The 21550-nt window shown below is 37.9% G+C and overlaps 2 protein-coding genes across 3 annotated transcripts; both read right to left on the bottom strand.

The window, feature by feature from the left end:
- Nucleotides 1-4498: 4498 nt before the first annotated feature.
- Nucleotides 4499-12940, bottom strand: LOC110068815 (homeobox protein aristaless-like 4). Its single transcript, XM_020776223.2, has 3 exons — nucleotides 12241-12940; nucleotides 11585-11799; nucleotides 4499-6026 (listed from the first exon to the last, which is right to left on the bottom strand). Exons 1-3 carry the CDS (start codon nucleotides 12461-12463, stop codon nucleotides 5571-5573), a joined length of 894 nt encoding a protein of 297 aa, XP_020631882.1. The 5' UTR covers nucleotides 12464-12940; the 3' UTR covers nucleotides 4499-5570.
- A 361-nt stretch (nucleotides 12941-13301) lies between these two features.
- On the bottom strand, nucleotides 13302-21056 carry LOC110068893 (uncharacterized). Of its 2 annotated transcripts, none has more exons than XM_089295498.1 (2): nucleotides 20774-21056; nucleotides 13302-19073 (listed from the first exon to the last, which is right to left on the bottom strand). In XM_089295498.1, the coding sequence occupies exon 2, from the start codon at nucleotides 19031-19033 to the stop codon at nucleotides 18533-18535; it is 501 nt and encodes a 166-aa protein (XP_089151624.1). In that variant the 5' UTR covers nucleotides 19034-19073; nucleotides 20774-21056; the 3' UTR covers nucleotides 13302-18532. The 2 variants fall into 2 exon arrangements, with proteins under 2 accessions (XP_089151624.1, XP_020631971.1); XM_020776312.2 differs by lacking the exon at nucleotides 20774-21056 and adding an exon at nucleotides 20103-20767.
- Between the last annotated feature and the right edge of the window lie 494 nt (nucleotides 21057-21550).

The raw sequence follows: 21550 nt of genomic DNA, 5'->3' as shown, positions 1-21550 counted from the left end.
GGTTATATTGATAAAGAGCTATTCCTTAATACCTGCTTCTTCAATGGTCATATTCAGGCCACATGTGTCCATTTTCTCAGAAGCAAAAGGAAAACGTTTCATTTGTCCTTTTACTGTACAATAAAACTATCCACAAGTAAATATATGAAAGATCATATATTTGTACTGCAGAGAAAGATATGAAGACATGATTGATCATCGCAGTTATGCACACAACTTAAGCAGTTGTCAAATTAAAGCCTGAAAAAAAATTCAGGCCTGAACGGGATTCGAACCCATGACCTCCACGACACCGGTGCAGTGCTCTACCAAATGAGCTATCAAGCCATCTGGGAGCTGGTCATTTTGTGAGTTCGTAATATACCCGTAGATGGTGAAGAATACAAGTGAATATATGAAAGATCATAAATTTGAATTGCAACGAAATATGTGAAGACATGATTGATCATTGCAGTTGTAGACACAGCTTCAGCAGCTGTGAAATTATAAACTAGTCACATTATAAGAAGAATTTTGCTGTACAATTAGGAAAATAGAACAAAAAACAAAAGAGAAGGCTATCACCAGAATAATAATGTATGTATTTCCACAATTTTAGTTATAGTGGTTGGTTAGGCTTCCACCAAAAGAATACTGTTTTACAATCAATGCACAGCAATAACAACTGGCTGATTGAAGTAACCATAGGGTCAACAAAAATAGTGTGGAATACACAACAATTGTTGTTTCAGTTTATCTCTGATGAAGTCTTAACTCATGACTTTTCAAAAAGTGAGAAGTAGTCACATGCAGGCTCTACCAGTAAACACTACAACAGAGACTACCCACACTCAGCCACTGGCCTCTGCAGCCAAAACAAACACTCAACATAGGACAACCAGTTATGCAAATCCACAGTCTTCCAAGACTAGCAGAAGCTTACTACTAGTAGTCAGAGCATATTGTTTAAAGAACATAGAAAGAAAACATTCCTAAGTCAACCAAGCTTGCAGGTTAGAAGAAAGATTACACTGTGCAAAGGGTGGCACCTGGCCCTGAACTCAAATTTCTACCACCCCACCCTCCTCCACTCAGTGTTTCCAACCAAACTAAGTAATTATTTTGTTTTGTATATGGTTAGTCAGTTATGTTATCCTTTCAGCATGAAACATAAAATTCTCTTATCTCAACAAACTAAATGTTCTCACAAAATTAGCAAGACCTTAAAATGCAGAAAAATTAGTGGCTGTCTCAGCACTTACCTTTTTTTTAGTTAAAAGGAGGTCATCTGAAAAATGCCCTTACAGCACCTTTAAAGAAGTAAACTGAATTAATTCATGAAGATACAACAAAACACAACATATGATACTAATAACTTCAGCTTTTCATAAATCACAGGAAAAATGCTACTTTAGTGAATTTTGAGAGAACATGCAGAACTAAATGACATATCACACATAACACAATTTACATATCATGACATAGGGTCTCATTTATCCAACACCACAAAAGATGTCTGGTGATCAAGCAATGCACATAAAGCTTAATTTAGTGGGCTTAATTATATTCTGTTGACTAAAGTGTAAAGTCCATCCCAGCATTTGTTGGGACTCAGCAAAAGAGTCTGAACAATCTGAAAATTTGAATTTGTGTTTGCCATTGTATTCCCAAAACCTTGCCCCTATTTAAGACCAAAATCTGTGATTTTCCCCACTCTATTTATGACCAGACCAAAAATTTGATACCCTAAGACACCATACCCTTTGGAGCCACACATACCTATATAGCCCATATAAGGGAGCACCCCCCCCCCCCCCAACCCCCCGCCCTGGAAGGCTAGTAAGAATTGCATTTGCAGGGTTGTGAAAAGCAGCCACCTGTCAGCAAGATTCATGATCTTGGCCCGCTACTCTGCTGGGCTATTCTTCTGAAGCAAAACCTTTGTGACAACCCGACTAGGTCACATGATAAGCTATGCATGTACATGTATGCAAATAAAATAATCTTTGCAAGTATACACTTAATTAAGGTTCTTTATCTACTCAGTGTTGTGGCCTGGTGGAGTAGCCTTATATTTGTTGTAATATACTTTCCTATATTTATGTCATAACTTTTATATATATTCTATTATTATGTAATCTATGTTAGGTAATAGCTTCAGGGCTCCTATTGATAGCAGAGATGCTTTGTAAGCACCCTGAAGGGACTACTCTGAAATTTATACCTTTTAATTTTTACTTTTAAATAAAGGTGTCCATCTATCTATAATTTTCAGTATAACACAGTTTCATGTTGTGGTCTTTGAAGAAAAATTATCTGGCTGATAGTAAAAGGAAAGAAAAACTGTAGACAATAAGACACCCCAGAGCCTTTATTTAGTATTCCTGGGAGAGCAACAGGCTTATTAACATTTTTGGCAGATAACTTAAAGGCTTTATGCACTGTTCAATTGTAACCCCAACCCCTAAGCCCCTGGGGAATAGAGGGGAATTCACAAGAACATCTCTGTAATTTTATAAACTTCCCCCAGGCCCCAGGGACAGATTCAGGTGGAAATTGCCCCTACCCCTAAACCCAGAAGTTTAGATTATCAAACATTATTATACATTCACTTCTCTCTTTGCAGTTTTCCTGAAAGGAAATATGGGATCCAAATATTATATTAAACCATGCATTAGATTGACAGTTGTGCCGGTGATTAGCTAACAACGGAACTTAGGTAATGCTATAATAATACAGGTTAATAACTTATTGGAGAGCGACATTAACAGCGCTAACAGTCAGTACCATTTAACATCACAAATAATGACTCATTGTTGCATGTGTCTCATCAGTTTTTGGTTGTAGTGTACAATTAAACCCAGCTCTGTCTCACAGGGTGGTGGTTTACATAGCCATCAAGGTAATTGTTTTAACCTTATTAGCAAGAACTGTTATCTTAAGTACGCGCAATGAAGCTGTAAAGTTGGTTATAAGCTTAACCTCAAACCAGAGCATCATTGAAATATGAAATTCTAATCTGCTTCTGGTCCATAGTCATGTAATTTTCTCTCTTTTTTCCCAATAGCGTTTAAAGTTGTAGTTTAATCGTAATTTAACAATACCTTTCATCGTGTAGCGGAGAATATCCCCTTTACTTGGAAGTCGCCATCTTTACGCCTTAGTAACCGCGCACATCGTCAGTAGCTCACTGTAATTGGTCGAATACCATCACGTGGTGAGGAGCCCAGTTTGCGCGGGAATTTTTGGCTCCTTTTGCGCACAACGTTCAGTTAACTAAATAATTAACATCAAAGCCAAGTGGTATCAAGAACAACAGCAAAGAACGAAAGACACAGACTAAAACTCGAGAGAAACACAGAGCTAGCACGAGCTTTTGACGTAAAATACGTGTTACAGCTTAGACTTAGACGATTGAAAGGTCAGTTGTTGTTTGTTTTTTTTTTGGTTTTTTTTTTTCTACTGGTTAATTGGTTTGTGTATTTTATGCACTGTTTAACTGGTTTGAGTCCTATGAGAGGTTTTTTTTTAATGATAAAAACCAAAGGCCGCTGCAAACAGAATACATGGAATTTTTGAAGCCTCTTTTTGAGATATCGTTTGTTTTCTCTGTTTCACAGTTTCTGCTGTGGTGAGGTGTGCTTCTTCGATTGTCTCTTTTATTTGTTTTCTTGTTTCTTTGTTTCTTTGTTCCTTTCTTTTTACCAGTTTTCCTCTGAGCGGGTGTGGTTGGCTGGAGACGACACATAACTTGGTGTCTACCTTTACCTTTACTACGTCATCTTATTCATGACCTCAGAACAACAACAGCAACTTTATTCACTCGTACATTTACAGGTTTATAAAATATATGCAAATACAAGGACAGAAAAGAGAAGAGAAGGTTTTCTAGTCAGTCTCCGGTTATTGTAATGTTTCTATGGATATTTAACAGAATACAGAACTGTTAGTAGTAGAGATGAGTACATGGTATAATAGAATGAAGAAAATCGAAATAAGTTATCAGGAGGTTCTTCAGACAGTAAATAAAATTTCAGTTTTTTAGAAAAGCTGAATGTATTGAGATCTTTAAGATGAGTGGAGATATTGTCCCGGAGAATAGTCGCTGTGTAAGGTATTGTTTGTTTTCCAGAAATGAATTGGTACGCGCTTTTGATATGTTTAGCGGATTTTGTCTAGATGCATATCTGCTATTATAATATCTGTGTACTTTACTGGCGAATTGTAAGAAATCTTGATCCAAGCTTGGTAAAAGACCTTTAAGCCAAAGATGCGTGAAGTAAGACTTAAGAAGTAAGACTTTTCTGTGTTTGACCAGTCCCGGCCTCCGCAGCTTATTCAAGGGTCCAGTATGTCAGCAGGCTCAACCTGGGGCGGGAGGTTGGGGAATTTTGAGTGATTTCAGCATGTGGTCTTTGTTCGGCAGATGCTTGCGTGTTAGGAGAGTTTGAATGTTGACATCTGGGTTAATATATAAATTAACAGGAACTATGTTAAAAACAGACTTAAACGTGGACTCTTTTACCAAGTGTGAAAAAAAAAACGTTTATTTGCCGTTTTCTAATTAATTTATTATAAGTTACATGCTATTTAGCTCCTTTACAGTTCAACCATATACGACCAATTCAGTGCAACTGCATCCTATTTAAAAGAACACAGACATGAAGCAATTTCGTTGCTTTAGAAACCCTTATTTATGGAACTGAATAGACCCACTTATAGCAATAGTATGAAAAGTAAATAAATGCACTAGATTTAAGCGAAACCTTGAAATAGAAAAACTACACTTTTGCATGTGCTTCAAATGTCTAAACGGCACCCAATCTGTCACTACCGAGGTTTTCCACTTGCTATTCATGGCAGTGGTTATAAATAAGAAATATTTTATTCTGTTAAATATATTTTCAATTCCTCGTTGATACAAAAAGCACACAATTTAATAATAAATTACAGCAACCAGGGTCGCCTTGTCGAGTATAATACTATGTACAAACATTTTATGACAGTTGACTCGATTTTCGAGATGTAAATTAAAGTTCTTTACGAATGCTCAAAGTTATTGTGGCCTTAGAGGCCAATAAGCTACATTATGTGTTGCTGTGCAAAAATAATTGATGTCATTAACCACTCTACCCCAAAAAGCAGCGTATGCATTTTCAAAGTCAGGTTTTGCTACACACCTAGAAAACTTTAAGGCGTCGGTTGATGAGGATTGCAAAACAAACCAGATTTGGTTTCGGTCAATTGCACATACCGCTGAGTTCAGCTAAACTTCTACGAAATGAAGCAAAACCAGCTGGGTTCTGAAATGCTCAGAGAATATCTTCTCGTACTTTTTACCTAGTATTTGGAGCATTTTGCAATTGTAAATTGAGAAATTTTGAACGGTTTGCCCAAACCTTTAAACCTTATACATGTATGCATGCCCATAGAAAGATGGCGTCTACCTTGCCATTAAATGTATAGAATTGCTAACTATAGTAAACAGAAACATTTTCTTGTCTTCAGTTTTGCTTATTTCGAATTTATAGAGTTCCACATCATAATATGGCAAAAGTCTAAGTTATATTACATGAAAATCATGACATTAACTAAACAGTCTTGCTACCCTCTGATAGGGACTGCGAGGAACTGTGTTGTTTAGCTTTGTATCTCAAATTCTCGATACTTGTTCTACGAAATTCCTGTGTTTCCATGTTGTTTAGGGGGCTCTTCAAAAATGGCGCCATTCCCGGCCTGGCGTACTGTCTGTATAGATGATGCGTGTACATTGCAGCTGGTGAAAGGCCCGCGACATTAAGATGGGGCCCAAGAGGACCATAGGGACTTGGTGCGGTTGCATAAGGAGACAAAAGACTTAGGGCTGGGACGTGTGGGTGCCATCTTTCTACTCCAGACGCAAATGGATGTGCCCCTGCGTGCACATGTGGAGGAACATCTTGTAGAGCTCTGTAATCGTTTGATGGGCCATAAAGATATGTAGGGCTTTCGCGTCCCATGGACTTTTCTCGTTTCCTCCACTTCGCTCTTCTGTTTTGGAACCACACCTGAAATAGATTGCAGCAATTAGTCCAAATTCACAAGATATAAACAAACAAACGGTAACCATCTTCTTGTAGGTGATCTTGTTTAGCAAGAGATGTGATATAATCCCACAGAGTTGGGTTGCGAGTAAAAAGTAAAGAGAGAGGGAGAGAGAGAGAGGCAGCGACAAGGAAGGCAAAATGCGGGCTTTGCGACCAATTAAACAACTAAGTTACTGATCAATATTCGTGTATTCATTACACCTTTTCTTTTAATATAAACAGCTCTTTGTTACCCTAAACGTTCATGAATAGCTCTACCTATTTACTATCTATGTTCGCTTTTGGTGGAAGCTAAAAATGGAAACTAACAAATGAATTCCCCAAAGATATGTCACAGGATGTTGGTTGGTACATCGCGTGGCAAAATCCGTTGAATCACCAGTCACCACAGGCGTAAATTCCAAAGGTAATTAACAGCAATTATTCTTATCTGGCGCCCAAAACGCTATCCATAAACGCCGTTTATACCGCTTTTTATGACGACCTTATTTCTTGTCTTGCCTTACCAGCTTGCAGCTGTCGTAAACAATAACCGCCCTGCGTTTATTGTTCTAGCATTGTTCCAGAAACGCCATTTAACACTATAATGTGCTTTGTAGAACGAGCTCGATATTCAAACGTTTAAAACAATTAACCAACACAAACGGTTTTTGAAGGCCAAAAATGCTTGGTAAACTGTTTCCTTTGAGAATGAAATAATTAACATCAACACAGAATCAACCTGTCACACACCACAAGTTTCATTTTTTTTTTTTCAAAAAAAAACCCTGTACTAAATTTTTTGTTTTTCCTCTGCAGTTAGTCAATCAACTGCATTCAAGAGTGCCTTTGTTTGTCTGTTTTTTGCATATCATCTATTAAATGAATTAACCACGTCTTCTTCATTGTAGCAAAGTAGAGTTCGCGTACCTGTCGCATTTTTAAGATATATACATATCACTTAATGGACAAAAAACACCGCAAAATACCGCGTGCTTAGAACTGCCATGCTTTAGGCACGTGTCTTCAAGTTTGAAACCACATGTATGGAAACAACCGACATAAAACAACACTTACTGACAAGCAATTAACGAACAGGTTGAGAAAGCACGATGTTACAAAAGTCTTGAAAAGAAGGTCTGCGTTCTTACTAATTTGATGCAGATAACTGAAAAAACCCCTTACTAAGGGAAACACCTTAAAACGAATATTATTTCCCCGGGGGGGGACTCCCATATGGAGTGGACGGGGATGCTCGTCGGAAATTTTGAATTTAACCCCTAAAAGAGACCAATCTGGGCGTGGCCGAAGCTTATGCAGACCCCTAAAAGAGACCAGTTTATAAAACAGACAAATAAAAAGTACAGTGACATTTAATGATGGCGAATTTGTTTATATGAATTGAGTAAATATAAAGAATCAAAATTCTTTCTGTTTTGTTATTTCTTCGTGTGCAACCCTTAACGAGACCTTGACGGCTAAAAATAATGACATTTTGCCCAGAACACCCTAAGCGAGACCAAAATCCGAAATTTACACCCCTAAGCGAGACGACGAGCATCCCCGTCCATTCCATATGGGAGTCCCCCCCCCCCCCGGGATTATTTCAGTCAGTAATCTCTGTACTTGAATCAGACGGGGAGCTTTTCTGTCAAACTCCAAATGATACATATGTTTCAGTTTCAGATTACAATAAACATGCGCTGAAATACGAAACTGCTTCATCAATAGTTTTCTCAACTTCCCTTTATTTGCATTTGGGTCTCAGATTAGAGAACATCCAAATGTAATAAATAAGATTGACAACTTTGCTATCAATTGACTCTGATAAAAGAGTGTGAGAAATGGCTTTCGGATGTATTAAAGGCTTAATAAAAGCCTTTAATTTGTTTAATATATTTATCATTACAGAAGCATTGTTTTAGTAAGAGAAATGATTGCGTGAAGCTGTCACATTTAAACTTCAATGATTGCAATGAGAACTACACCTAAAAGAGTAGGAAGATTGATTACAAAATACAGCTAAATACATTAAATTTATACACAGGAAAAAGAGCTATTTCAGGATCGATAAATTTTCTTTACTGTCTCTATCACGTTAATCTGGACCAAGATAAGATTTGAAACCTAGGTAGAAAGGCTTCCATTATGATTTACTGATTGTAATCATTCCAGAGCAAATTTACAGTTTTGACAAACATTTCTACGCTGAAAATCGAAGTTTATGACCCGTTTCAGAAACATGCAGCGTCATGTAGCATTCGTTAATCAACCTTCAAAACTGACCTACATTTAGGCAAGAATGAATTTTCCTACAGGGAACATTTCAAAAAATCTACGGAGCTTTTACGGCTGGAACACTCGTAAAAATAGTGATTAACAGACAGACCTAAATTACAGCTCGCCTAAAAAAATACGAAAGTCGGAGATTTCACTCGTTTCCGTACATTTCAGTTTTATCTCGGGACAGCAAAATCCCTAATTGAATTATTGAAATTATTTTTGGCAAGTTCGTTAATAAAACAATATTATCGTGTCTACGACATAATTCAAAGATATGTATAATGTAAAGATGATATGAGGCAATAGGTGAAAAAGCTATTTCACCATAGATTTTTATCTCATAACTTATATCTTGCATCACTTTGAAATCTTTGTTACAAATGGAATAAACGTTAGATATTTGTTGGAAAGACAGAGAGGAGAAATCGAATAAGTAAATTATCGAATGGACAGTGTTGTTTTCATTTACATTCGTGTGGGTTAGTTTTGAAGAACATAAAACAAGCGACGAATTGATTGCTAAATGAATTCACCAAAAATCTGATTTTGTGGCGATAAACTTTGTAATTAAAATTCTTTGAGCTACTTATTATGTAGCTTATCTTTAGCTTTCGCCATAGGCCTTTTAGCTTAAGCTGAAATCAATATTTGGAGTTTCATTAACAGTATCCTTTCCAGATACAAGTTGTCATTTTAATTTCACTTCGCAAACGAGGAGTGGCCGGTTAAGATTACAGATTTGATTTGGCAACCTACTTTTTGTTATCAAGAACATTAAAAGAAAAGTCCAAGCTTGAAAGATATAAAAGGTGTTTTTGTTTATGTTATGCATTCTAAAGGCTGCTAAACTATCAATTGAAACCCCCAGATGTTGGACTTTGTCTGTTTAATTTTGCCTTCCGGCAAACTGACTAAGTGCTATAGGTTTTGAATTTAAATTAACTCCCCGAGACACGCAAAGTCACAAGCAGCTCGTTGGGAAACATAGATTGTTGTATCTTGTTTTGAAAATTAAAAACGCAAACATAACCCGTCGCAGATATTTCAAGCCACATAATTAACTGAACTAATCGTGTTATTTCAAATTCACTGGTGTTGACTCTGGTTAAAATGATCACCGAAGTGAACGACTTTGTTTGTCCGTCTATGGCGCTTTCGCGAACGTGTGTTTACCACGAGCTTCTTCGAAAACAGAACGCGTACGCGTGCTCAAAAAGTTCTGAATTTATTACTTATCGCAAATATCCAGGAATACTTTTCATGTTTAACTTTATTACTTTCAGAAACAACATCACTTTACCAACAATTGTGCTAATACTTGTACACAACCAATCAACTTTTTAAAGTTAATCCCACTGTTTGCTAAACCGAATTTGTCTGTTTTCCTTTGCGTTTTCAGCACAAACTAATTACAAAACTAAGGACACGTTAGGCATAAATTGGAAAATGAACTAACAAAGAAGTTGAACAAAAAAGTGTCAGCAAACTGCAGTGAACCTCAACGTTCAACTCAAAAGAAAGAATGTACATAGTCATGCAACTTGAAAAGAGAGAAGATAGTAAATATGCGCTGTGGAATTTCAAAAAGGGAGTGACGAATGTTTGCCTAAACTAGTGGTAAAGTTCTTGTCTTAGTTTGATATTTCTTTTTGTTCTGTCATTGCTAACTTTAGTTCGTTTGACTTAATTAAAATGACATAAAAAGCGTAGAAAGCAAGAGGTTATTCGTAATTAAGTCGTTTAATTTCCTACCACTAAGCCCCTCGGGCAATCGTTATTTTTACAGCAGCTAGCGTCAGCCCATTGAATTCACAATAAAGACAGGCTGAGCTGTTCAAAAGGTTCTCTGCTAATTGCCAATTCTAGTGTCTACGTCATGTTTAATTATCCACTTTGTCTTCAAGCCTGTTCAATATAACCCATTAATACGACAAAATAATTGCCTCAATTGTGCCGGCTTTGTATACATATTCACTTAAAATGCAATTTGCAGTGGTTAAAAGTGTTTCGTCAGAGCCTCAAATGAATTCAGTGAGATAGCCAGAGTGAGGCGCTTTGCTCGACACACTATCATTGCAATCCGATAAAAATACTCTGTTTCAATATATTAATTACTCTACAAACATGTTTTTCAAGCGCAAGCGTTTAATTTTCGTTTAAGGAAAAAAGACTTTGGTACACTGATTTACAAACCGACAAATGAATGTAAATTTTAATATCTTTGAAATTTCACAAAACCTTCCGAAATTTAATTACATGGCATAAAAATGTCACAACAGAAGCTTAGTTCTGTTGTCTCGTTCATTTTAAGAAAGCCGCGGTTCGAACCAAATTACATCGTTAAATCCATCTTTCGCTTTCAAGACCTGAACTCGCTACTTTTCATGGTTTTTTCACTTTCAAGTGATATTTCGTTTGTCAGTGTACTCTTTCATGTTCGGGCGTAACCTAAAGACCGCGTGGGAAGGCACAGTTTTTACTCGCCGTTCCTGTTATCTTTCGCCATTACCTGTTATTCAGCTGGTAATTTTCCCCCTTTACATCAGCAACTTCGAGAATTGCAATTAACATAACCTGTTAATAAGTAGCTCTTGTGTCACCTCACAAACTGTGAGTTTTCTGTGCACTGAAAGAGCGGTTTTGGCGTTTTTTCGCAAGCGCCCTTTCAGATGGAAAGTGCAGTACACGATAATTACAAAAGTCGAAATATTTTAATTTTCTGAACCACTTTGTAAATCACTAAATTATTGGCAGAGGCGAGGAAATGTTATTCCACTAGCTTGTTTTCACCAATATAATTGATAAAACAAAGGCTTTCCGACTGTATCACAGCTATTCAATCGCAAAGTTTAAATATTGTTGCATTCTCGGAAATGATGTTTGGGCGCCACGCAACGAGTCGATGCTATAACTTACCACACAAAGGTCGTTCGTTCGCAACTCAACTTTTTAATTTCTCTTATACTGGCTCGAAATGTTTAACAATCAAAGTAAAAGTTAACACAGGAGATAAATGCACAGTCGGCCGAGTAAACTACGAGCCAATTTTATCACGGCCACGTCAGATGACCGAGTAAGTAGATGAATCATGTTCGTACCGCCTCTCGCCGCCTCTAGCTGCGACTCCCAATGAATTGACGATTAACAGCATAGATTACGCGTCCAGTCGCCTTCGCCCAGAGAAGTTCTTCGAACTTCGCAAACCCGTTAAAATACAGAACTAGCTATGAATAATTTAAAAACCGCTCAATACTTACTTGGACTCTTGCTTCGCTTAAGTCCAGCCTCAAGGCTAGTTCTTCCCTTGTGAATACATCGGGATATTGTGTTTTCTCAAAAGCACGCTCCAGTTGATGAAGTTGGTATGTTGTAAATGTGGTGCGACTTCTACGCATCTTTCTCGGTTTGCCATCGCTCTCGTCTAGGTCGTCTTCGTCTTTGCTTCCTTTTTCGTCGCCCACACTTAAATCGTCTAAGAAATGACAAAATTAAGTGGATAAATGAGCAAGAAGCTAACTTGTTAACTTGGCTTATACACTGCAAGAGTTTACTGTCTTGTACTACCGCATGTGAATTTGAAAAAACTACTATGGCAGTGAGTCAGATTTCATATTTGCTATGCAAACACGATGTTCCGAAAGCTAAACGCGGTAAAAGGACGAAAATGATACCTTCACGGCTGGGGCTGAAAGCGAAGCAAACATTTCCTCCTTGTACAAGATGCCAAGGACGACGAAATTGAAGTTTAAACACAAAATTAGCGCCTCATTTAGAGCGCTCCGCTATGTTTGCTGAGCGTTGAGTGAAAAGAGCACAGTAGCGCATTGAAATTCCTTGAGTAAACTGAGTCAAGTGTGTCATAAGATTGTAATATCAATTTGAAACTGAACGAGGTAATGCTTTATTTAATTACCTTCGTCGTCGCTGGAATTTCTTGACAGCTTGCCGTCTTGCTCAAACGAGTCTTCTTGCTTCGGTTTTGGTCTTCGATCATGATTGCCGAGAATCATATCGATCGTATAACCTTTACTCGACGCCTGAATCAAGGCAGATTCTATCGAGTGATCCGTACCAATTTTGTCTCCTTTTTCCTTCTTCTCTGAGTAAACCATACTCGGCCGACCAGTAGAGTCCATATCTAGTCTTCGTTCACTCTGCAAACCAAATTGAGTATCTGTTCTCTCTACGGAGTAGCCTCGTCTTTAGTAATTTTTATTTGAAAAGAAAAGTTAGATTAATGCAGATTTTATATTTGCCTCTAATCTTCGTCCTTTGTTAGTTAATCAAAATGACCGACTGTCATAGTTTTAATCAATGTTTATTTGTTCAAACAAAGGCCTCAAAATAAATAGGCCATTCCAGTCAGCCAATCAGAGCGCGGCGTCATGATTAAGGCGATATTAACAATATAATACTTAAGTTTGTTTGTTCCTTTGCCCCCATGGTCCCCTCTTAACACTATTCCACCCAGGAAGTTGATAAAATGTATTTGTGTCATCGTCTTGTTGTCTTAATTTGCCTTATTACATGTTAATAGCTGCTGAGTACCGAGGGTAAAATCGACGCCATATTGTCGAAGTTGCGTATCACCGGAATTTCAACATCGCGGTCGTTTGACGAGATTTCGCTCTTGAGAACTCATCAGCCATCATTTTTGACCGCACTGTGGTGATTAAAAGACTCCATAATACAATTAACGCCCAATAAAGATTATTAAAATGTTTCTGTAGTCATGGATATTTTAACACCTCGCTCGTTGTTCTACTAAAGCAACAGGGTTAATAAATTAATTAAATTTCGGTTCAAGCCAATTTGTCTCGGGACTACGTGATTGGGCTTAAGATGTTCGGTCGGGTGAAATGCGAGCTGTATAGAGCATAACGACTGAGATAAACTCGGAGATTATTCAAAGAGGCAAACATGGCACTGCATGCAGAGACACCACTGGAAATCGAGAGCAAACTGCGACCATCATTATCACACAAAATGTTTATCATAGTTTTAATTTCAAGCTGCGAAAGTACAAAAGGCTTATTCTTGACAGGGTTGCACGATTTCTAAGTCCTTTTTGGCTCTTTGTTCTCGGAGGTGTGCTGAAGCGCTAATGTATTCGTAACTTTCTAATTAAAGAACAATCTGCTGTGTGGAGCAAACAATTGCTTTGCAAATTAAATGAATACGGATAAAGAAGTCCGCTGGAATATTTCAAAGATAACTAATTAATTATAGCCTTGGGCATGGCAGTTGTTTATCTATGTCGAAACGAAAGCGTGTTTTTACTCAGTGTTCCTTGCTTAATGGCCTATTAAAATAACTGTTAAAACCTTATTTCTTTTGCGTCATGTTCATGGCCACTCGAAACCAAAAACGCAAGTTGCCACACATGATTCATTCATCATCAGAACACAGCTAACCACAGGGCTTTAGAAACACAAGGGACCTTTTATGTAGTGGGCTTTTAGAGGTTTTGTTTATTGTATCTTTTCAAAGTCTTCTTACGCTTGAAAAGTAGAATATTGCGTCGCTACTTAACACGGATTACACTGGTTGGACATTGCCTGGAGCGAAGTTTAACCATTGTGATAACAACACAAAGAGACTATCCGGAATGGCGCCTACATTTGTTCGATCTCATAAACGTCTTTCCGCTCGTCTCTCACGTTTCCTGGTGACTATCACGTTGAGGCTCGATAAAAGAAGATTCAGGAATTTTTGCTTCCTAGCATTACTACCCTTCTCACGTACGGCTAATAACTGTAGAAGTTCTTTGAGAACCACTGTTCTCCCACTCCTATTTTTGTACTGCTTTTAAAAACTTGCGATCGTGTCATGAAAAAAACATCACTTAGAGAACCACTTGATGTTTGGCCTTCAGTTCGTGGTAGAGAATAAACTAAGTGGACAAAGAGAGATAAATAATAGAAGACAAACGCCAATATAAAATTAGCCGGTAATGTATGGATGCCTACAATAGCCGAATCGCAATATTGCATTTTGGGCAAAGGTTATCATCAGGTTTGGGAAGAATTCAATGAGCTATTCTGTTCAATTTATAGGTAACTATACTGAATTAGGAGGGAAGTTTCACACCAGAGAACAGAGAGAAGTGCTTACGGTATGGTACGGTATGGAGAAGAATCGTCGAATTCCTCAAGAATTGTAAACACAAAAGGAATAATTTTAACAATTAAAGACAGGAACTTATTCGAAACCTAATAGAAAAAACAGGTTCTATGATCATTCTAGCGCAAATGTTAGGCAGCACGCATATGTATAACAGTCTGTTTTGAAGGCATTTTCCCATTATCTGAACTGGGCAAGTAATTTCAAAAAAGTCTAAGATTTAGGTCTCATATTATAAGAATTCAGGGTCTTTCGTAAATTCAGCCACACCTGGAATTGATGTTCTCACGATAGAACTTCGTACTAAATGTGGCAAAAGATAAAAATACGCTTCAATAGACTAAACATAGTTTATAAACTTGACTGCCAATTTCAAGGTTCTCATTTGACTGTGATTAGAGGGCAAAGTTCTAGTTCACATAATGGAATATATTTTATACTTTTTGTCGTTTTCCATGTCAAGTTACGTAATGTTTCAGACCTGCTATTGAGATCAGGTTAGCTATAACTAGCAAAGATAACTGTATTACGCAAGTCTCAATTGTTACGTAATGTGAAAGAGTTCACCCTTCAAATGATTGTATTTTTATGTTCAAAACTTGAATATGTTGGAAAGAAACCCAGAGCTAACAACTTAGGGCAAAGAACTACTAACTTCGTTACCCCAACTCCACCTTGAAATAAAATCTAAAGCTGGGTGTATCACTGAGATTTAAAATTAGTATCTGACCAACAAACAACAACTGGCCCGGTTCGTATACGTTATGTTTTGACGACCAAAACAACCATATTAAAATTCCTGAGGTTTCAATCAGTCTAGTGTCAGCCGTTAAGGAATTCATCTAGAAATTTTACGTTCCTCGAGAAAAATTTAGAAAATGAAAACAGATTGAATAAAAAATTGTCCCAGACAACCGCGAATGTTGCTATTTCAGTTAGTCATAAATCATTGTCTGTCCGATTGGTCGAACAAAACCTCACGTCCAATGAAAGGTCGTTTAGCAGCTGGGAAATTTATCTCTTGAAATGAAAGTTTTGGAACTTTCCCTAAGACAAATGATGTGCAACCTTGTAGCTTCATTTAGAAAGTTTATCAGGTTGATCTTGATAAGGGGAATTAAAGGAGTCATACCCTAATTTTAACCTACCGAAATTAGACACTTGTGTATGATGTTTGAACGACTTCCGAGCGTGCGTTGCGGCTTCCTTGATGGCTGTTTGCCGAGTCATCGTTACAGCGTATTGTGATGAATGACGTGTGGTTAAATTAATTAGAGTTATTAATTGTTTTTATGACGTAAATAAGCGAGCACTCAGGAAACCCTGGACACATTGAGAAGTTATTATCGTTTTCATGATTTATTCGCTTTTAATTGAGAAATCACACGAAGATTTAATTGTTCGCGAGGCACTTCTTCTAAAGAATGTTAACTTCGACATCCATCCTGGGGAGTCAATGAGATTAAGAGGAACTTAAATAAACTTGTCCGTCTTGATAATTTAAAGGCTAATATTAGTTTAAAAACCCACAACATTGCGGAAAATTTTATTAATGATATATATTGATTGTCTAAACTAGAAACATTCCGCCGCTCTCGATTCGGAGTATTGACAAAGAAAGTAGGAAATGATATTATTAGTGTGGTATAAAACTGGAATAACTGTGAATCATTTTAATTAAGTTCTGTGGATCCACGCGCTCCTGCAAGTCACGAAAGTTTCGAAAGTTTTGGTTAGTATTGGTCTAAGATCACCTAAGTGTTCTGTTATTACGTAAAAAGCAACCTGACGTAGTAAACTATGGATTAGTTGATCCTTTGTGTTTAAAGGACAATTTTGTCCGGTTTCTGATCAAGACATGCAACCTTGTAAACATCTGAGACAAAACCTGCAGAAAGGAAATGCAATATCTAAGTTGTTGGAGTTTTGGAATCTTGAATACAAGTGGTACTTCTAAAGTTTTCTTGAAAAATGCTATGTGGAGAATTTAACCGATGTAAACTCTAGTTCTAAATTTATAACAGGTTTCTCGCTATTTCGCACTGATTGAAACTTTAAACACGGAAAACCACAAAAGTCAATATTTGACGTAGTTCTTTCATTCGCCCAAAGGAAGCCTCGTGATGGACCACATGAAGCCTTTGTCGTCAATTTTGACAAATAATCCATCATCCTTTGGAAAGATATTTTTTACTCAAACAACCAGGATCATATATTGATTGACCGAGCCAGGAATTTCGTTTAGATGACGCTTGAAATCCCGGCGCCCGAAAACTCCTCCGTTTAAGCACAACTGAAATGACACAGGAATTCCGATATCTTTGTTATTCAAGTTTGGCCACATACAGGCCTATATAAACCGGCAGCTTTTGTGACGCAACACCGAGAGCCACGATTTGTTGAGGCATGCAAGACTGCTTGGTTAAAAAAAAAAAAAAACCAAAGACGAATACGAAAAACATAACGGTTTATTCTGAGTCATACCCAATCAACGAGAGGTTTCTATCCCCTCGGGGGTACTCTGTAAATCACTGGGTAGGGGGGTACCGCTGGTACACGAAAACCCTTACCCAATACTAGATCTTGATAATCTTGATTTTGCAACCCTGTTCTAAACTAACAACCAAAAACTCCTACCCTATCTCAGAACAGCTATTTTCCAATGATGCAAAGACTTTATCACTATTGTAGTCCAGCATACGCTAACCAAATCTTACAAAGTCACTTCCGAGTTTCAATTTCTAATTTTTTTCTAAAATAAAAATTTCACACATGTGACACTGTTAATCTGTTGAACGGGTCAACAGTTTCCCTTACTAATCTTTGAGGCAGATAATTATCACTGTCTGATTACTTGTCAATATTTATTTGAACCACACCCAAATTTCTCTAAGGACGCCTGGCTTAATACAAGTGCGACGGTATTTCGGTGAATGGAATTAATCAAGTACACCGAGACAGTTTTCATAGGGCAATAGCTGGAGTGGACAAGGGGGAAGTTGTTAACTAGTCAGTGTCTAGACAACGACAACGGTCGCTAGACAACGGTATTCAACTTAACTCATAGCATGGCCAAGTGTTTTGCGTTTGGCAAAATTATTTTACTCAGCCAGTGACATCTTTCCACCCAGGGGCATAAAACCGGCACCGTGAATTTGTTTGAGGCACTGAACTAAAATACTGGGCGTGGCATCCGAGGGGTGCGAAATACTCTTATAGTCGCTTCACAGTGATGTTATGGAAAAAACTAAGCTGATAATTTAATTGTTTTTGACAATGCAAATTTGCATCTCTTCAGAGCTCGGGAGAAGGGCTAAAGCTGGGTGCGGTAGCTTTCCCCAAATTCTCTAATGCGGTTGACTTACTTTTAATTTCAAGTTGATAATCAGCAAAGCTTTTCATTTGCCTGCCAAAGCGGATAACACTTCCTTTGAAAACTGTTCAGTTCATGCTTTGGACGTCCGATGCAGCTTCCACACCACGCCGGAGAAATTTGAAAACGCAGCTTTATTGCTACGGTTAGGCCTTCCGTCCACACTAATCCGTCTTGAAAACGGAGCTTTTCGAAAACGCTCTCCAAACCGGAAGAATTTGAAACAGCCGGCTTTGCGTTTTCGTGCGAAAGGAAAACATTTTGGAAACGGAACTTCTTGAAAACGATGACGCCTCGATAATCGTGTGATTTCCCTACCCGAGTTTTCCTCAAACACAAATCCAAAATGGCCGGTGATTGTTGCGTATATCAAATCCTCCGGCTTAGTGAGGACGGGGCCTGAGAACTAGGGTTTGATTTACTATCACGCCACTAACCAAACAAATTAACATGATTAATTAAGTAAGAGTTTAAAAAGTTTAAAATATATGAAAATCAGTTGTCCCCCTAACTTCTTTGTGAAATAAACGTTAGCAATTACTGAGTGGTTAAACTATCAACTTATGACTAAGTCACTAAACTTCATCCTCGTAAAACATCATGTACACTTCATAAAGATATTTTTTTCCTGTTACAATTCTATATGACGGATAAACATTCATCCGTAAAAAAACATCCCGTCAGGATTAAAGACATGATTTAAATCTTGTTATAGTTGCGGTTGATCGCGGAGCCATTTCGCCAAATTCTGTGATTTGCTCTTCGAAGCATCAAAGCCGTTGTCTGCTTGTTCAACGTGTTCTTGCCTCAAACGTGTTGCTCTAAACTTTGTCTCCTCCTGCCCTCTTGACAGATCTGGTAAAACACATGATCTTCTCCTCTGAGGTACTGTCGAGGCATCTGGTGTTATATCTACAAAATTGTTTGACTTAACTGTTTGTCCTGATATTACTGGCAATTTCCACACTTCTTGTCCACTGCTGATGTGGCACTCTAACGAAGGAGTACTTCTTAAAGTTCCAAGTGGGCAAATAGACTCTGATTGCGATCTAAATCGCCGTCTTCCCTCAAATATATAGGACGGTTTCGCAGAACTACATCTTGGCTGCGACCCTACACTTAAAGCACGTGCACGGTACACTGAAGTCGTTGTGGTTTCTGGCGTTTCGTAGCTTTTGGTCTTGGTTAGTGAATCTTTGGCACTCGTCATTTCTCTAACATGGGAGACGACAGAACAGGAAGAGTGTGTTCTGTGGAGAAAAAAAAAACAGATAGCTTGAAACAGAAACTTATATCTGGGGCACAACAAAAGGGGAATTCAACCCTTTTCATGTCTATGTGGCAAATGGAACATTTTGATGAAGATTTTAGAGGATTTCTCTTCTGGATTAGAGGTACCGGTCTGAATGGTTTCAAACTGATAACTGACATTTGGTCTAAACTTTTATCATCAGCTAAGAAGTGACCCGTTTTTACCGATAGCTAAGAATAAGTTTAGAATTTTAACTCATAGTCGGGGGGCTGGGGGTAAAATCGCCGAAAAGTTTGTCAACAACTGATATTACATCATTCCCTTCAAGTAATTGGCACGCTTACAACTTAGTGATCAGGTAGGCGGGGCAATATCAGACAGCTTTTCTCTTGGAAGTGTTTTGTGGTTAGTTTTGCGGGCATAATTAGTCATTTCATGTAATTATGTCATTCACAAATGCTTGTTTACAATCTTGGACTTAATGTGCCTCAGAAGATACAAGTATTTATCATTCCTAAAGCAATATTATTGATTCTCAAAGAACTTATGTTTAGTTAAATGCAATCACCTCTTTGTAGTTCTTGCAAAATAAATCATAAAATAAATAAATAAATAAATTACAATATTTAGAGAGGAAGCCACATCTGCCTTAGCTGGTTTTCATGCTGGTTTTCTATTCTAGTCGAACTGAAATTTGGAGATGCTGGTTTGTGTGGAGGGAGAAAAACGGAGAACCCGGAGAAAAACCGTCGGAGCAAGGGAGAACCAAAAACAAACTCAACCCACATATGGCACCGGGCCGGAATCGAGCCCGGGCCACAGTGGTGGGAGGGGGGCGCTCCCTCTATTGCGCCATCATCAACCCAATCCACTTAAAAAAATTTCCAAGACATTTCTTTACTCTCAGCGAATTATTAGCTAAAAGCATCACTCCTGATCGAGAGGAACAATGCTACATCAGTTGTACACTAACAGGCTAGGTTCAATTTGTTTCTTCCACTCAGCTGTATTATTCCATTTTATGTACCTTGATCGACTAGGATGTTTTACGAACGTTGTTGGCTCTAAGAAATTGTAGCTTGTATCTGATCTGTAATGCTCAGAGCCGTAAAACAGCCACTCGGGGAAACAAATTCAGAATTTTGTTAGCAGCATGAAGAACTTTGACTTTGCAACATCTACAAGAGAGTTTGTACAGGCTTCTGTCTGTAACTAGGATCAAATGTGACAACCTGCTAGGATTAGTAATGTAGACATGGAGATATGTGGGAAATAAAATGTTGCTAAGTTTTAATCATGGTAGAGATAGCGAGCAAGATATGATTTATCACGTGACGACATGTTTTGGCTATGAAACCTGATTACTTATACAAATTAGACCGGACTTAATAAACAGCCCGCCATTCTATATCTGATCATTACTTCAGCAGCCCTGTTCATTTGATAAGCACCAATGAACTGCCATCTGACACGAAGATACATTGTACACAGTCAAGAGAAAATGATTTTCTCTTGACAGAGTACATTATTTCAAATAAATCAACTGCTACAGTGTTTTATTCTAAGTTACGAACTAAGTTGCAGAACACCGCCGGAAGAATCTGTGCACTCAAGTGACTACAATAAGTTCTACTGAAAAATGCCTCTGGGCACCAAATGTAAGTCGTATGTAACTCTTGCTTGGGCGAGGGCACTCACCTAGCTTTGAATTCGTCGGCGTCCGTCGTCTAGCTTAAATTCTGCGCTGTCGTGATACACCTGACGCAGAAATGTTTACTAGAAATAACTAGAACCTATTTGAATATGGTACCTTGTTATCGATTGACATGATAATTAATGGTTTCAGATTTAAAAATGAAATCACCCTCAGGGCTTGAGCGATATTCCGGTTTCTGCCAGCGTGAATTGAAAAATAATGTCTTAAGACTATGAAAATAAAGAGGTATGTTATTCCACTCCTTTAGTTTTGAACAGAATTGTCTCATTTTTTACAAATTTTGATGACTTTAGAAGATTGCAACTCAGCGCCATATTGGATACACGGAAGTAATAACAAAGTGATCCACACACTACCCCTGTGGTTAGCTATGGTTTTCTCGTGTTTTGCTAGAAATAACCAGCTGACGGATGGGAATGGGGGACGGGGTTTTGAACCTACGAGCCTTCAATATGAAAGAACCCCGAGTAATCTGTTGTAACTATTTCTACAAGGTTCCAGAATTTCGTTTTGTGGGCGAAATCCAAGCTCATTCTTACTCTTAACTTAATAGTTGATTTCAACAGACCTGAGTTTCAACCTTATCACAGCTTTAGTTGAAAAAAAAAGGTTCCATTTTGGCCCTTTCGAGCCGTATAGACAAACTGAATGCATTCATGAGTTGGGTTTTTAATTTTGTCTCTATAGAGAGTAAGGTCGCTCATGCGTACACGTCAAAATTAATTAACAGTCGTATTTTTGCAGCCTACATACAGCTT

This window comes from Orbicella faveolata, unplaced genomic scaffold (genome assembly GCF_042242905.1).
Source record: "Orbicella faveolata isolate gen_17 unplaced genomic scaffold, um_ofav_v1 contig_26, whole genome shotgun sequence".
Taxonomy (NCBI): Eukaryota; Metazoa; Cnidaria; class Anthozoa; order Scleractinia; family Merulinidae; genus Orbicella; species Orbicella faveolata.
This window is presented reverse-complemented; position numbering and strand designations above follow the sequence as displayed.